Source organism: Nematolebias whitei, chromosome 9 (genome assembly GCF_014905685.2).
Source record: "Nematolebias whitei isolate Nwh7 chromosome 9, NemWhi1, whole genome shotgun sequence".
Classification (NCBI taxonomy): domain Eukaryota; kingdom Metazoa; phylum Chordata; class Actinopteri; order Cyprinodontiformes; family Rivulidae; genus Nematolebias; species Nematolebias whitei.
Window position 1 is genome coordinate 51640738 of NC_056506.1, and position 17126 is coordinate 51657863.

Genomic DNA, 17126 nt, shown 5'->3' on the forward strand with positions numbered 1-17126 from the left:
TCACACAGACATCTGTGGCTGAGAATACTTGTCCTCACCCTCCTTCTCCTCCAGAAGAGGCTCTGCATCGTCAGCATCCAGCTGCAGGACCAGAGGCCAGAGTCAGAGGGTGACCATGTTATCTCAGTGATTACATCACAGTGATGTCATAGGTTACTTACGCTCTGCAGCTCACGGCGACTGAAGATGCGGGGCAACAGCAGTATCCTGAGAGGGATGGTCAGCAGCAACATAAAGGGAAAGGCCAGTGCCACAGCTGTCGCCATAACAACCCACAGCAGAGACAGACATATCAGCTGGACCAGCGTGAACAGATGCATCCTTAATGTCCTCACCTGTGGACAGGTGAGACAAGTCCAGTGAAGACCCCAAGTCGAGGACAGGAGGAGCAGGACCAGCACACTAGACCTACCTTACGGATGAAGTTGTGGTTTGGGTGGTACTTTGGGGGCATGAGCAGCAGGATGAGGCGATCTGTCAGCTGGATCCCGTTCAGGGACATGACACCCATGTAGAGAAAGATCCCAAACAGAACAGCTAGAGGGACCTGACACAGAACCTCTCCCATTACAATGGACAGACCTGACAGAACAGAGATCGGCTCAGGATCTGCAGCATCTGACCGAGAGCCAGTGATGGTGATGGAACTCACCCACTAAAACGGCCACCAAAAACCCTGTGACCCTCTGCTCCTTGACCTCCTGAACATGAGGTTTTTCATCTGGGACAACAGATTTACTCAGAACAGTTAGAGCGTTGGTGTGGGTGACGGACCGGACCGTGGCAGCCGATAACCATGGCAGACCAAACAGAGCAGAGACTCCGCCCACCACCACGATGATGAGTAGGTCTAAGTGGAACCCAGTTCCCTTCAGCAGCTTCCTCTCTTTCTTACTGACGATAAGCCTGCAGGACAACGAGGAACAGTAAGAATATCAGCAGACAAGTAAACCTATCAAGTCCTGGTGGTCCACTGACCTGCATGGTTCAGTTGGTTCTCTGCATCAGCCCACCTGAGTGACCTGACCAGAGAGTCAGCAGGTGCAGCTGAAACATGCAGGCTGGTGGACCACTAGGACCAGGTCTGGGGACCTCTGCTTTACATCGGTGAGCCACATGTGGTTTTAGTTTGGACAAGTGTGGTTCATAAAGAAACGGGTCAGACTGTTTGTGTGAAGGCTGATACAGAAACAAAGACCAAGGTCCACATGAAGGACAATTACGCTGTGATCTGGGACTCCATGAAGATGAGGATGAAGACCAGGATGGCTGGTAGGATGCTGGCTCCCATCATCCAAACTGGGAACTGTCCATCAAAACCCAGAGGAGAAACCAGCCAACCTCGTTTGTCCGGACTGGACACCGAGAATCCACTGGGCACGTTGAGTTTCTGCGGTCCAAAAAAGACAACAGTTCACCATGTGGCCTGACACCAGTTTCATGTAGAGGACTCAGGTAGGGGTTTCAGTTCTGACCTGGGTGTAGGTGTCTTTCATACTGTAGTCCACCAGAACCATGATGAGGATGGCGATGGGAACACCAAAGTCTCCGATGATCCTCCGGATCTGAAACACAGAGCGTTACTAATCAGTGGACGCAGGCAAGACATCCTGTCCTGGAAAGACCTGTCCTTGTGAACGTCATGCCCACACATGTTCCTGCACAAGTCTCCTTCAGTTTACATGGAACCGAGTCCATCTGGACTGGCCTGTCCCCTCGTAAATAAATTTAAACACATGGCATGATTTTCATTCATCCAACCTTTATTTCTAAGGTTAGTCTTTTTGAGTCACAAGGACTCATTTACAAGAGAGATGTGATATAAAAAAAGGACACAGAGGAGGTTCAGACAACAATAGACGATCAAATAAAAATCTCCTGATGCAGCTCAATAATCCAGGAAGAAAAATCTAAAACAGTTAAATCTGGTCCTCTGGACGTTCAAAGACAAAACAACACAAAAAAATTGTAGAAACGTTTCGTCTTTCATCTGAAAGACTTCGATTCTGTTAGATGTAATGTTGTTCCCTCACATGTTCTGTTAGACGTTCTGTTGTTCCCTCACATGTTCTGTTAGACGTTCTGTTGATCTGTCAGATGTTCTGTCAGATGTTCTGTCAGATGTTCTGTTAGACGTTCTGTTGTTCCCTCACATGTTATGTTAGACGTTCTGTTGATCTGTCAGATGTTCTGTCAGATGTTCTGTTGTTCCCTCACGTTCTATTAGATATTCTGTTAGATGTTCTGTTGTTGCCTCCCATGTTCTGTTAGATATTCTGTTGATCTGTCCGATTTTCTGTTGGACATTCTGTTGATCTGTCAGATGTTCTGTTAGATGTTTTGTTGATGTCTTACATGTTCTGTTAGACATTCTGTTGTTCCCTCACATGTTCTATTAGATATTCTGTTGATCTGTCAGATTTTCTGTTGGACATTATGTTGATCTGTCAGATGTTCTGTTAGACGCTCTGTTGTTCCCTCACATGTTCTGTTAGATATTCTGTTAGACGTTCTGTTGTTCCCTCACATGTTCTGTTAGACGTTCTGTTGATCTGTCAGATGTTCTGTTAGATATTCTGTTAGATCTAGCAAGGTTAAGTCAGGTCCTCTGGATGGATTCTTCTTTGTTGAAAGGTTTTGTCTTTTATATAAAAAGACTTCTTCACACTGAAGAAGTCTTTTGTATAAAGTCCCTAATCAGTACAAAAAACATCATGTACACAATGGTCCAAACAGACTTGAGCCTTAAACATCTGGACTCCTCTGGACCTCTGAGTGTTCCTGAAGGTGTCAGCAGAGTGTCCCTTGTGTTCTAGAAGTTGGTTTTAGTCATGGACCTCAGCTGGTACATGGTAGTTGGGGTTCTGACTCAGACTGCCCTAATATTCCAGGTAGAATTATCTGGTTCTGTTTCATCTAAGCTGTAACTTTGTACCACAACATTTCAGAACTGTTTGGTTGCAGAGCTGCCTAGAATTAAATCTATGTACACATGAACCCGTACCAATCCTGGTAAGTACTGACCCGTCCTGGAAAGAAAGAACTGTTCTTGAACTTCCGCAGGTAGAAAGCAATGAAATATGTTCCCGCCATGAGGACCAGTGACAGCAGCGCCGTGTTGGGTTCTCCAACAACTTCTCCAGGACTTGCTGGGATTATGGTGTAGTTGGAAAAAGATGAAGGTCCTGTGTGGTTTCTATGGTGATAGTTTTGAACTGGATGCTCCTTAAAGATCTAAAAGAGACCAACGGTGAAGAAGGTCAACATGTGAGATTTTCAGATGCGTCAGAGTTTGGACACACTGTTTTTGTGCAACTGTTAACTGTTTGTGCAGAGAATTTCCTCTTTTCTGATATTGTTATGTGGAACCCAACTGTACTTGAAGGGCTCTGAACTCACCTTGACTAGTTTGGCAAAGGTCTCGTAGATGAAGATGAGGGAGATGAGGAAGGAGAAGATTTCCTGAGTGAAGCGTGAAACAAAACGAACCAGGATGCTCCCCTCCAAAGCCACTGTGATGATGGCAATGAGCACCAACCAGAAGCCAATCCAAACCCGACCAGTCAGGTACTCAATCCCGTGGTCTTTACAGAACTGCCCAGAAACAGAAAGTGTGAAGGACATGTTGGAGAAAAATGTTCTCACTTTATTTTGCTTACTCAGAAGGAGCCACACTCAATGGCAGAAGATTTTTAAATGGTATTTTATTTGCAAGGACAGATTTTTAGGACAGGTTACACAGATATACAGGAAGTACACGCATGAAGACTAGTCATGAGAATCTGCCCTGAGTCATATGTGAAGTTTGCTTTTATACTCTTTATCAGTTCAGCTGAGCTCACAGACTCTGAGGTGTCTTTGGAGTGCCAGCTGCACGCTGCACCCTCATCCAGCTCCTCATCCAGCTCCCTCTGCTAACCCAAACATATCATTCATGGGCAGAGTTAGCATTTTCAGCCATAGTAGTAAAACATCCATGAACTTTGAACAAAAATTCCCTGACAGGAAGAACCTCAGGATTTATTTGAAACAAACACTAAACATGTTTCTGCTGCAGGGACAAAGATGGTTCTGGTATCTGGGATTGGGTCTGAATGAGAGAATTAACCGTCAGTGACTGCAGATGTGTGGAATCAGTGTCCAACTTCTTGTTGGTGAAATTATTTCCAGACAGTTTCACACTCACAACTCACAGTAAAGAAGGCTTCTTCAAAGATCAGCAGTGGTCCAGAGAACCCAATGATGAGCAGAGGTTGCGCTCCCAATATGCTGAACACTATTCCCTGCATCGCTGTGGCAACCATTAGCTCCGACACACCAATCAGACCCTCCGTTTTCTCTCCTGCATCACACAACAGAGGTCATACATCTTCAGATAGCATCTCCTTAAGGTGGCCCTGCAATGCTCAGACTTACCGAGGAGTCCACCGAAGGTGATGGCAGGAGACAGAGCAGCAAAGTAAATAAAAATTACGGCGGCCATACACTGAGGGTTCAGAGCATCTCGGATGTCGCTGAGGTACTGTGGGTAGCGCTGCGTCACGTCTTTGATCAGACCTCCAAACAGACGACCTGAACGCTTCAGAGGATCCCCACCAGACTTGGAAAGAACTAAAGAATCTGGAAGAAAAGACCACCAGATGTTAGACTCTAACATTTAAACAATTGGACTTAAAAATGTGTCAGGGGATTTTTGGGTCAATGTTATGAATGTTTTTATTGTTATGGCTGACTATACTGTCACTGAACATGCTTCTTTTGGGTAAACAATGTTACTGAGAGATTTTCTCCAACAAAACGGCCTGCACACCCAACACCAACATACTGACAACACGCCGGCTTCCATCAGAGAAACCTCCTTCACTCCTGACTCCGGCAGCTCACTCACTCAGAAATGTATTGAAAATGAACCTACAAAGTTTCAATGTTCAGCATTAGAATTAGAGATGGAGACCAAAACTAATTTTCTGAGTTTTTATGTCTACCATTGTTGTTAAAGAAGATGCTGAGACTACCTTGGTCCTGCTGAACACTGGGTCCTTCATCCTGAAGCTGCTTGTTCTCCTTCTTCTCTTCTTTTTGAAGTGTTTCTGTTTGAACGTGAGGGACGGACTGAAGCCAGTCATCACCGCTGACTTCAGAGGGGGGAAGGATGATGCTGCAGTCCAGGAAATGGTTTATAGCTGTCAGAAGCTCCTGGCGATCCTCTGCTCGGTATGCTGCCTCATAGAAGTTCTAGACAAACCCACAATGACCTCATCTGGCATCATCTGGTGGTTGTATCCAAGAAAACAACTGGCAGCATTTGTTTTCAAGAACTTACCTGGTCTGACATGAGCGTGGAGATCGAACGCCCGATCTGGTTATAGTCGTTGGAGGTGGGAGGGCCCAGCAGGAGGAACAGGAACCGGACAGGGATGGGAACCTCCATCACAGACTCCAACAGGACCGCCTTCTGCAGACGCACAAAAGCCATGCAGGTCTGGTCCAGGAACCCCATGCAGCCTGTAGACACAGAGGGGGATGGTTCTGATCCCAGTGAACCTGCTGCAAACTGGACCTGATCAGAGTTAAACCAGGTTGCAGCACTAATGTTCCTAACTGATCCACGTTACAACAACCAGACAACACATTTAAGGCTCTGAAGAACAATTTCAACTGAAAACAGCTGTTTTCTTTTAACTGGGATATTTTTATCAATCAGCTGTAGTTTGTCGGGTGAAAAAAAAAGTCAGGATTGTACTTAAAGTTCTGGTTCTGATGTTCAGAACAGATTCTTACCCACAAGAATGATGGTGGCCTCAGCTTGCCCGGAGATCTTTTGTTTGGATCTGACATGACAGAGTGATGGGACCTCTGTCTGAAAACAGGACCGGTCAGAAGATCACAGCTGGCTCTGAGCTGGCAGCATCACTGCTCACCTGGCTCCTCATAAACTGGATGTTTCCTCTTACCTGTTTTCTCTCCACGGCAGCCTCCCTGTCATTGGTCAGGCTGGGGGGAAGCTCTGATTGGCTGATTCCTCTGTCTATGAGGGAAGCCATGTTGGCTGCAGAGATGTTCCTGCTGAACCAGCTGGGATCCTTCTGATCACTGGGGTGACTAGAAGAAGAAGAACGTAGTGATGGATGACTGATGGACAGGTGTGACTGCAGGTGCACAGGTGTGGACACCTACCTGTGTGGCACCAGCAGAGCTCTCAGCACTTTGTCTCGATCTTCATGTTTGATCTGATCTGAAATCAGCAGCTGCTCCACGACCTGCTGAGCAATACCAGGCAGAGAGTTCTGCTGCAGGTCCAGAATAACGGAACCTGAACCAAGAGAACATCTTCAGCACCACTTCCTCCTCCTTCCCTCCTCCCACTCCTCCTTCACCTCCTCCTCTTCCTTCCCCCTCCTCCTCCTCCTCTTCCTCACCATGGCAGATGGTTTCTCGTAGCTCCAGCAGGGAGCAGAAGGACAGTGAAGTGAAGCGGGTCCTGGTCCAGTTCTCCTCCTGTCCTTGCTCCTCAGAGTGTATCCACTGAGCCATCTCCCTCCACTGCACCTCCTGGTCCCGGTCCATCACCAGCTCCTTCAGCTCCACAAACACCTGCCGCACAGACACACCTGTCACACGTCTCATACACAATGAAGAGCAGGATGAGTCAAGAAGGGAGTCTTCTGAGGCCTCCACAACAAACCCGTTCATATTCAGGTCATGAGACCAGACCCAGAACCAGAAACAGAACCAGACCCAGACCCAGAACAAAGGAGTTCAAAAGATTAGAGCAGGACGACTCGTCTTCATCAAAAAAAAAAAAAAACCCGAAGACAAGAAGAAGAGAAATAAACCTGCAGCTCTACCTGGTTCTGATGAGTCATCAGGTCCAAACCCACAATGGTGATCCTCTAGACCAGAACCAAATGAGCTGCAGCAAAGCCTGAGGCCAGACCCCACCTGTGTGACTCCACCTGTTGAAGTGGGTCCAGTTCATCACTTGGATTAAGCTGCTGACACTCCCAGCTCCACTTTCATTCATCTCATTAGCTCCAAACATTCCAGAACCTCACTGGACCCGGTTCACACAGAAACAGACCTCACTCAGACCCAACCCCTGACGGGGGGAGATCAGAACAAAACGTAGTTCGTATGAACATCTGGATCAGAAACAAAATATGGTTCGTGTGAACATCTGGGTCAGAACAAGTCATTGTTCATACGAACATCTGTATCAGAAACAAAATATGGTTCATGTGAACATCTGGGTCAGAAACAAAATATGGTTCATGTGAACATCTGGGTCAGAACAAGTCATTGTTCATACGAACATCTGGATCAGAACAAATCATTGTTCATATGAACATCTGTATCAGAAACAAAATATGGTCCATGTGAACATCTGGGTCAGAAACAAAATATGGTTCATGTGAACATCTGGGTCAAAACAAATCATTGTTCATACGAACATCTGGATCAGAACCAAACTTCAATCATACAAACATCTGTAACAGAACAAAACAGGAAATGAAAAACAGTCATGTTAAATGTAACTTCCTGTCTTACAGGAAGTCTTCTCTTCGAGTCTTCAGGTTTCGTGCTCGGGCTCTAAAATGATTCTAATCATAGCTGTAGAGAACTTAAACACCCAGCAGCGTCCATCGAGTTTGTATTAACCTGGTTCTGTGTCTGCTGCTTCCACAGAGCCTCAGAGGTCCAGGATCAGGAGCTGCTGGTCCTCTGATCCTCATCTGGAGGTTCTGTTGTTCTGGAGCAACCAGGTGTGAGGTAATACAACACCAAGGTGGAAAGACATCAGCATTGACTTCAGAGAATAAGCTGCTGCTGCCTGTCAACCTAGGAAAGGTCATTCAGAGTCCATAGTTCTACAGAGAGACATTCACCCTGAAGGTCAGACTGTGCAATGAGCTTCATCTCAGCCCCTACAGTTCTCATTTAGCAGGTCAAATGTCAACATGGCAGCATGACTGGCTTGAAACATTTTCTCTGAAGGAACCACAAAACGTTTGGACAGAACCAGTTCAGAGGACAGAGGTTTACCCAGAGTGAGGAACAAAGATGGTCTTTCAGAGAACCACTGGGAGTTCTGCTGCTGCAGGAGGTTCTGGGTCAGAGGCTGGAACCAGTTTTTACTACATTTACCATGTCATGACCCATCTGCAGTGGCGGCACCGGTTAGCGGTGCAGTACTCCAGCAAGAATCAGAGGTTGTTGTTGAAGGGTCTCTGAGAAAGACACTGAACCTGTTGTTGTCCCCATGTCCCCCATCTGGGTCTGAATGTGATCCACTGGGTCTGAATTCTGAATTCTTCTAGGACAGATGTAATCTTCATCTCTGAAACCTGGCTCAACAAATCTGTACTGAATAATGACCTGGTAATGAATGGATTTAACATCTATCGCTGTGATCTTCAAACAAGGGGGGCTGGAGTTGCTATTTACATTAGAGATTCTCTGGTTGCTAGTCTTGTGTCTTCAAAAACAATTCCTAACCAGTTTGAGGCCTTAGCTGTAAACATCACTTTGAATGGAGGCCAGATTTTATCTGTAGTGGGTTGTTATCGTCCCCCCTTAGCAACACCTGAGGCTTTGTCCTCCCTGATGGAATTCCTTGGTAATTTAAAATTCGAAGAGATCTTTTTTGCAGGAGACTTCAACATTGACTGGGATAAGTCGACCCCCCTCTGTGATAAATTCAAGGAATGTTGCCTGTCTCTCAATCTAACCCAATTGATCAACTCTCCCACTAGATTAAACAAAAGCCGTCCTGAAAAGTCCTCCATCTTAGACCTGTTTCTAACAAACATGCCTCACAAATTCCCTGGTACAGGTGTATTCGCTGACATTTTGAGTGATCATTGTGTGACAGTGGCTTTGAGAGATATTAAACTTCCACCTTCTAAGCCCAGATTAATTCAAAAAAGGGATCTGAAATGTTTTTGTGAACAGTCATTCCTCTGGGATCTGTCTCACTTTGACTGGCATCGTATTCTATTAACTGATGACTTGAACTCCGCTTGGAACTATTTTCATAATAATTTCATTTATTTTGTGAACATACATGCTCCTTTTCATCAGTTCAGAATAAAGGGACGAGACAGCCCCTGGTTTACTCCAGAGCTAGCTGACCTCCTGCACAGGAGAGATCATCTTTTTTAATTTTTTTTTTCCTGCTACTCTACAGTGAAACCAGACGTGTTTTCCCTCTCTGCCCCCCCACCCGCTTCCCTGCTGCGCTCTTTTGTCCTGTGAACCCTTAAAAAGACTCTTTTTTTTCCTGCATACCTCTTAATTGGAAGGATCAGCTGGTCTCTCAACAAAATCGATCAACTTCTCCCGGCAGGAGTCAGGGTAAGGAGGACCCTCTGAACTCTAAGGAACAAATTGGATTCATGATGACGACTAGAATCTACTGTTTGGTTGGTGGAATCTGGTTGTCTACAAATTCGGGTGGAGGTGTTGAAGCTTGACAGTGCTCGGACTGAATGTGGAGCTGTGACAGGGAATTGGAGCAGCTGTTATCAGGACTGTGATCTCCCTGGCAGCACTCATGAATGGTGGAATAATCTGGAGAAGCTGTGAGCTCGACTTTTGGAGTAAAGGATCAATTCGGCTGTTTTGGAGTTTCCATCAGAGAATATGTACCAGCGAGACTTTAAAGGCAGAAACAACAATTAAGAGTTCTGCCTGACCCAAACTGTGGCCTTGATGCCGGACTTATCTCAACTCCTCCTGGAATGTTCAGGAAACAACAAAGATGCTTTGACTGTTTCCTCACCCCTCCCTTCCCCAAGGCCGTGGACATGTGACAGAACCTCAACTGAGCTGAAGATGAACGTCACCTCTTATCTGGACAATGGCTGAGGGGGGGCTCTGGACTATGCTACGACTTTCCCTTAAAGATTCTCTGTCTTCACCGCCTGTATGTTCATGTATAACGTCTGTTTATGTTGCTTTGCTGTGGAGGTTTGTTTGATGCTTCAAATCGTGCCCTGTCTAGGACACGGAGTGAGAGATCTTTTTTTTATACCGTCTCTCCTCATGTTTTCTTTCCTTTACTCATCTAAGCAAAATATTATTCTGAATAAGAATAAGAGGCCGCGCTGATTATTTTGGCTGCAGCTTCGTGCACTCCGCCCATCTTCGGACGACTGTACGTACATGTTCTCGTTGTATTTCGGTGCAATGTCAATAAAGTTTATTCTGATTCTGATTCTGATCTTTGGGCCACAGTGAGAAAATCTGACTCAGACACTGATTGGTTGAGTTTTCAACAGATGAGGAATAAATGCACAACTGCTGTTAAAGCAGCAAAACGAAACTATTTCTTATCTCAGACCTCCAAAAATCTAAATGACCCCAACAGATTCTGGAAAACCATCAAATCTCTCTCAGGCAGCCCCCAATCATCTGACCTCCCATCACAACTTCTCATTAACTCTGAAGATCAGCCACTTCACTTAATAACCAAACGTCTACAAATCAAATCCCTCCTACAAGTCAATCCTCAGTTAATCACAGCTTCTCTTTTTCTCCGTTCTCAGTCAGTGAGGTCAATAAACTGTTAAAAGATCTTGACCCTAAAAAATCTGCAGGTCCAGATGAACTTCCACCTTATTTCTTAAGGCTGGCTGCTCATATCATCACAGTCCCTGTGACCCACATCTTCAATCTCTCCATAAGACAAAACTCCATCCAGACACTTGAAAACAGCCTTTGTTCTTCTTTGCTGAAGGGAGGTGACCCACCTCACTGAACAACTATGGACCAATCTCTAAACTCTGCATTTTAGCCAAGGTTCTAGAAAAACTGATAAACTCTCAAATCAGTCAACAATGGTGTACCATTCGCCTTATAATCTAGCTGTTTTTGTTACTTTTGTTTTTTAGCCATCCTATTTGTTTAAAAAATAAAATCAAAAATAAATTTGTATGCCTTTTTATAACTGTTTATTGTTGTTGCTGTTGTCCATTGTTGTCATCATTCTTTGTTAAATCAGGTCTCTGTTGTAAATGAGTCCTCGAGGCTCAATGGGATTTACCTGTAGAAATAAAGGTTGAATGAATGAATGAATGTGATCCAAAGCTGTGATCGTCTCTGGAGAAGGATTTACTGTGTGTGTTGTTAATGTGTGTGTTTGCGTTGCAAAGCTCTTGAGTTGCTTTGTTGACCAGAACTGTCCTGTTCTGGTTCAGTTTCAGGTTCAGTCCATCCCAGTTCACTTGTTCTGTTTCCACAGAGAATCAACTGAAATCAAGAACCAGCTGAAACTCTTTGGACCCCTCACCTGTCCTCACCTGTCCTCACCTGTCAAGTACCAAGGCTTTCAGGTAAACAGTGTCAGAAATAGTTTAAGTAAAATGATGTCTAGGCTCAAAGCGCCTTTGAAACTGGCCCACATTAAGCTCCTCCCCCTCACCTTGGGAGGTGAGCGGATCGCTCGCTTGTACTCCTCGTTTGTCGGCTCGATGATCTCATCTTTGGAAGCGTTACATCTCCGCCTCACCAGGTGATGCTGAATCCCTGAGGTGTTGTCCACTCGTTGTCCTAAAAGGGCAGAGTCAGTACTGAGAAAATATTTGACGGTTTATGTACATCCTTTTAAACAGAGACACCACAAAACTAAACCACCACTGGTCACATGACTTACAATCACCGTCAGTCACTTTGAGATACATATTGATTTAGAGGAATTGTGACAGTGTTTTAATTTCAATAAAATTAGTTTTTCCTGGAAGAATAAATTTGCTTTAAATGGTCTAAAAATTTCTAGAGAAAATAAAAAGGGTTGTAAGCTCTATTATTCAGGTAGATAACAACAAAGACGTTAACTCGTGTCATCTGGACCAGTTTCTTTAAGGTGTCCAGATGACACGAGTTAACCTTTTTTGTTTGATTGAGTTTACAAACTTTTTCTGAACCACTTTGGCGTTGTTTGTCCTCAGGATGTTTCTGTGAGTAGCAAGTTGGCCATCTGTCCTTAAACATGTGATTATTGTACATGATGATTGGTTGTTTTGGACGAGTTAAAAACCGACTTGATAATTATATATGACTTAAACCAATTTAGAGCTGTTCCTTTACTCTCAATATCATATTCAAGGTCAAGGTCAAAGTTTCTTTATTGTCATTCTCATAACATGTGGTACAGGGTCCCAGTTACATCCAACAATAAAATGTCAAAGAAAAACAGTGATAACATCAAAGATATGAACTAAGAAAAACAGCTAAAAATACAATAAGCACTAGTAGCATAAAAACAACACGCCCAACAGCAGCACGAACATGAGTCTGTGTGAGCAGATGAGCACGAATGAACACATGAACATGAAGCAGATCAGCAGCAACATGAAACTGATCAGCAGCAACATGAAACTGATCAGCAGCAGCATGATGTGATTTTTCACAGTGATTATTCTGGTTATAGATTCATGAGTCTAACAGCCTCATGGTAGAAGCTGTTCCTCAGTCTAGTGGTTCTACACTTAATGCTCCTTAACCTCCTTCCTGAGGGGAGCGGGGCAAAAAGTGTGTGTGCTGGGTGAGTGTGGTCCTTCATGATGCAGGTGGCCCTCTTCCTGCATCTGGAGGTGTAGATGTCTGTGATGGTGGGGAGGCTGACTCCAACATCTTCTGTGCAGCCTTCACCACTCTCTGCAAAGCTTTTCTTTCTGCAGCTGTGCAGCCTCCATGCCACACGTTGATGCTGGAGCACAGGATGCTCTCCACTGCACACCTGTCGAAGGAGGTGAGGACTGAGCTTCCAGACCAGCTCGTCTCAGCCACCTGAGGAAGTAGAGTCCGTAGGTAGACTTCACTGCTGTGTTTCAAGCCAATCTCCCATTGGAATCTCAAAAATAGGCTTTTAACACGTGCAAAACACACCCATCCAAAACAATCAATCATCATGAAAAACAATCAAATGTTTAAGGCCAGATGGCCAACTTGCTTTGGGGAGTGGTGGTGCAGAGGCTAGAGAAGATGGGCCTATGATTGGAAAGTCGCGGGTTCAACTCCCAGTACTGTCAACATCAAAATGTGGGTGGAACAGATGAAACACCCACACCTGCCTCCACCCTTATTTGCCCCACTCTGGGCCCCTGAGCAAGACCCTTAACCCCCACCATCTGCTCCTGAACAGGTCTCTCTTGAAAATGAGTTCTCCTGACTCAATGAGACTACCTGGATAAATAAAGGGTAAATTAAAAAAAAAACATCTATCTGATAGATTCCAGTTTGTAAATGTAAATAATAAATCTTCTTCATACACCAAAGTTAGTCATGGAGTTCCTCAAGGTTCAGCGCTTGGACCAATACTGTTTACCTTATATATGCCTCCATTAGGTAAAGTTATTAAACAGCATGGGATACATCCTGATGCATGCTCAATAATCCAGGTAGAAAAATCTAAGCAAGTTAAGTCTTGTCCTCTGGACATTCAAAAAACAAAATAAGTCAAAACAACAAAAAATTGTTGAAACGTCTCGTCTTTCATTCAAAAGACTTCCTCAGTCTGAGGTGCTGTATTCAGCTCAGTCTTATAAATAGCACCTTCTCAGAGTGGATCAACCAGTTTGCTGCAGCAAAGACTGAAGAAATCTTTTGGATGAAAGACAAAATGTTTATACTTTTTTTTTTTAGTTCGTTTTACTTTGTTTTGTTTTTTGAATGTCCAGAGGACCAGACTTAACTTTTTTAGAATATGGGATAAATGTTCATTGTTATGCTGATGACACACAGTTATATTTGTCCATTAAACCCAGTGAATCCAATCAGCTACTTAGACTACAAGCATGTCTTAAAGACATAAAAACCTGGATGACCCTTAATTTTCTCCTGTTGAACAGACAAGACTGAGGTTTTGGTTTTTGGACCTGAGCACCTTAGGAATGAATGTTTCAGTCTTTCTCCCTCCTTAGATGCATTAATCTGTCCTCCAGCTCTAATGTTAAAAATCTTGGTGTTATTTTTGATCAGGACATGTCTTTTATCCCCCACATTAAAAACGTTACTAGAACCTCCTTCTTCCACCTGCGTAATATCACTAACATTAGAAACATCTGATCTAAAGATGATGCAGAAAAACTGCTCCATGCATTTGTCACGTCTAGACTGGACTATTGCAATGGTTTATTATCTGGGTGTCCAAATACTTCTTTAAAACGTCTTCAGTTGATCCAAAATGCTGCTGCCAGAGTCTTAACTGGAGTTACTGGGAGAGATCATATCTCTCCAGTTTTAGCTTCTCTCCATTGGCTCCCTGTCAAATCCAGAATAGAATTCAAAATCTTACTTCTAACCTACAAAGCCCTCAACAACCTAGCTCCATCTTATATTACAGATCTTATTATTCCATATTTTACTAACAGAGCACTTTGCTCTCAGACTGCAGGTTTACTTGTGGGTCCTAGAGTTTACAAAAACAGAATGGGAAGATCTTTCAGTTCTCTGGCTCCTCTCTTGTGGAACCAACTTCCAGTTTCTGTCCGTGAGGCTGACACATTGTCCAGTTTTAAGACTCATCTGATCTGCGGCCACATGTCTTGGACACTCAGGTGAAGAGAGGGGCGGAGCTGTCCACTGATCACTACCTGGTGGTGAATTGGCACAGATGGTGGGGGAGGATACTGGTCAGACCTGGCAGGCCCAAATGTATTGTTAGGGTCTTCTGGGAACGTCTGGCAGAATCTCCCGTGAGATGGAGCTTTAACTCCCACCTCCGGGAGAGTTTCAAACACGTACCAGGGGAGGTGGGGGACATGGAGTCCGAGTGGGCTATGTTCCGTGCCTCTATTGTCGAGGTGGCTTATCGGAGCTGTGGCCGTAAAGTTGTCGTGCCTGTCGCAGCGGTAACCCTCAAACCTCGTGGTGGACACCGGCGGTGAGGGATGCTGTCAGGCTGAAGAAGGAGTCCTATCTGGCCTTTTTGGCCTGTGGGACCCCGGGAGCAGCTGATGGCTATCGGCATTCTAAGCGGCATGCGGTTCAGGTGGTTGCTGAGACAAAAACTCAGGCATGGGAGGAGTTCTGAGAGGCTATGGAGAATGACTTCCGTTCGGCTTTGAGGCGATTCTGGTCCACCATCCAGCATCTCAGGGTGGGAAAGCGGTACACTACCAACACTGATTATAGTGGCGTTAGTGTACTACTGACTTCAACTCGGGATGTCGTGGGCCAGCGGGAAGAATACTCGAAGACCTCCTCAATCCCACTGGCATGTCTTCCACTGAGGAAGCGGAGCCTGGGGACTTAAGGTCGGGCCCTCCAATCTCTGGTGCTGAGGTCACTGAGGTGGTTAAAAAGCTCCTCGGTGGCAGGGCCCCAGGGGTGGATGAGATTCGCTCGGAGTTCCTTAAGGCTCTGGATGTTGTGGGGTTGTGTTCGCTTACGCGACTCTGCAATATTGTGTGGACATCGTTGTCAACATGACAACATTGTTGTCATCATTCTTTGTTGAAATCAGGTCTCTCTTGTAAATGAGTCCGTGAGGCTCAATGGGATTTACCGTCTAAATAAAGGTTGAATGAACATTGGGAACAGTTCCCCTGGATTGGCAGAACAGGATGGTGGTCTCCCTATTCAAAAAGGGGGACCGTAGAGCATATGTGTCAAACTCAAGGCCCGGGGGCCAAATGTGGCCCTCGTTGACATCTTATCTGGCTCCCAAGATAATATTTTAAATGTAAAATACTTTTATCATTTAATTTTTTTCAGTAATCTTTGATTATGATGTCAAAAGTGGAACAGATACTGTCAAATGAGACCAATCAAACTCTTGTTGAGGAACCTGCAATCGGGAAAAGATGATGGTAACTAACTTGAGTTAATGTAGATTCTGAAACCAGCCCTTAGTTTGAAAAAGGTTTTAATTTTGGCCCCCTTTTGTAAGTGCGTTTGACACTCCTGCCATAGAGTGTTTTCCAACTACAGGGGGATCACGCTCTTAAGCCTCCCTGGTAAGGTCTATTCAGGGGTTCTGGAGAGGAGGTCCGTCGGATAGTCAAACCTCAGATTCAGGAGGAGGAGTGCGGTTTTCGTCCTGGTCGTGGAACACTGGACCAGCTCTACACCCTCAGCAGGGTCCTGGAGGGAGCATGGGAGTTTGCCCAACCCGTCTACATGTGCTTTGTGGACTTGGAGAAGGCATTCAACCGCATCCCTCGGGGAACCCTGTGGGGGGTACTCTGGGAGTATGGGGTACCAGGCCCTTTGATATGGGCTGTTAGGTCCCTGTATGATCGGTGTCACAGCCTGGTCCGCATCGCCGGCAGTAAGTCAGGCTCATTCCCGCTGAGAGTTGGACTCCGCCAAGGTTGCCCTTTGTCACCAATTCTGTTCATAACTTTTATGGACAGAATTTCTAGGCACTGTCATGGTGTTAATGGGATCCGTTTTGGTGGCCTTAGGATCGCTTCTCTGTTTTTTGCAGATGATGGGGTCTCTCATCAGGTCATGATCTACAGCTTTTGCTGGAGCGGTTAACAGCCAAGTGTGATGCGGCCGGGATGAGGATCGGTTCCTCTAAATCCGAGGCCATGATCTTGAGCCGGAAAAGGGTAGAGTGCCCTCTCCGGATTGGGGAGGAGGTCCTGCCCCAAGTGGAGGAATTCAAGTATCTTGGGATCAAATGAGGGAAAATGGAGTGAGAGATCGATAGACATTTTGGGTTTTCATGAGCTGTATGCCATAATCATCAGTATTAAAACAATTAAAGACCTGAAATATTTCAGTTGGTGTGCAATGAATCTGAAATATATGAAAGTTTCATTTTTATCATTACATTATGGAAAATAATGACCTTTATCACAATATGCTCATTTTTTGAGAAGGACCTGTACGTTCCCACCCTCATCTATGGTCATGAGCTTTGGGTTGTGACCAAAAGAACGAGATCTCGGATACAAGCAGATGAAATGAGTTTTCTCCGCAGGGTGTTTAGGCTCTCCCTTAGAGATAGGGTGAGAAGCTCGGTCATCCGGGAGGGACTCAGAGTAGAGCCGCTGCTTCTCCACATCGAGAGGAGCCAGTTGAGGTGGTTTTGGCATCTGGTTAGGATGCCTCCTGGACGCCTCCCTGGTGAGGTGTTCCGGACACGTCCCACCAGGAGGAGACCTAGGGGAAGA

General features: G+C 45.1%; 1 protein-coding gene across 1 annotated transcript; it reads right to left on the reverse strand.

The window, feature by feature from the left end:
* On the reverse strand, positions 1 to 14764 carry slc4a2a (solute carrier family 4 member 2a). Its single transcript, XM_037681436.1, has 18 exons — positions 14746 to 14764; positions 11423 to 11550; positions 6420 to 6594; positions 6178 to 6313; positions 5955 to 6102; positions 5782 to 5860; positions 5324 to 5505; positions 5016 to 5235; positions 4417 to 4620; positions 4194 to 4342; positions 3400 to 3594; positions 3025 to 3234; positions 1476 to 1565; positions 1224 to 1390; positions 653 to 906; positions 413 to 582; positions 162 to 335; positions 1 to 81 (listed from the first exon to the last, which is right to left on the reverse strand). Exons 1-18 carry the CDS (start codon positions 14762 to 14764, stop codon positions 1 to 3), a joined length of 2781 nt encoding a protein of 926 aa, XP_037537364.1.
* Between the last annotated feature and the right edge of the window lie 2362 nt (positions 14765 to 17126).

Bases quoted from the DNA above. Each gene is read 5' to 3' on its own strand.
- slc4a2a (XM_037681436.1), bottom strand. The intron at 5,506-5,781 runs GTAAGAATCTGT...CTGTGTCTACAG, and splicing joins GGCCACCATCATTCTTGTGG to GCTGCATGGGGTTCCTGGAC. The intron at 4,343-4,416 runs GTAAGTCTGAGC...TGTGTGATGCAG, and splicing joins CACCTTCGGTGGACTCCTCG to GAGAGAAAACGGAGGGTCTG.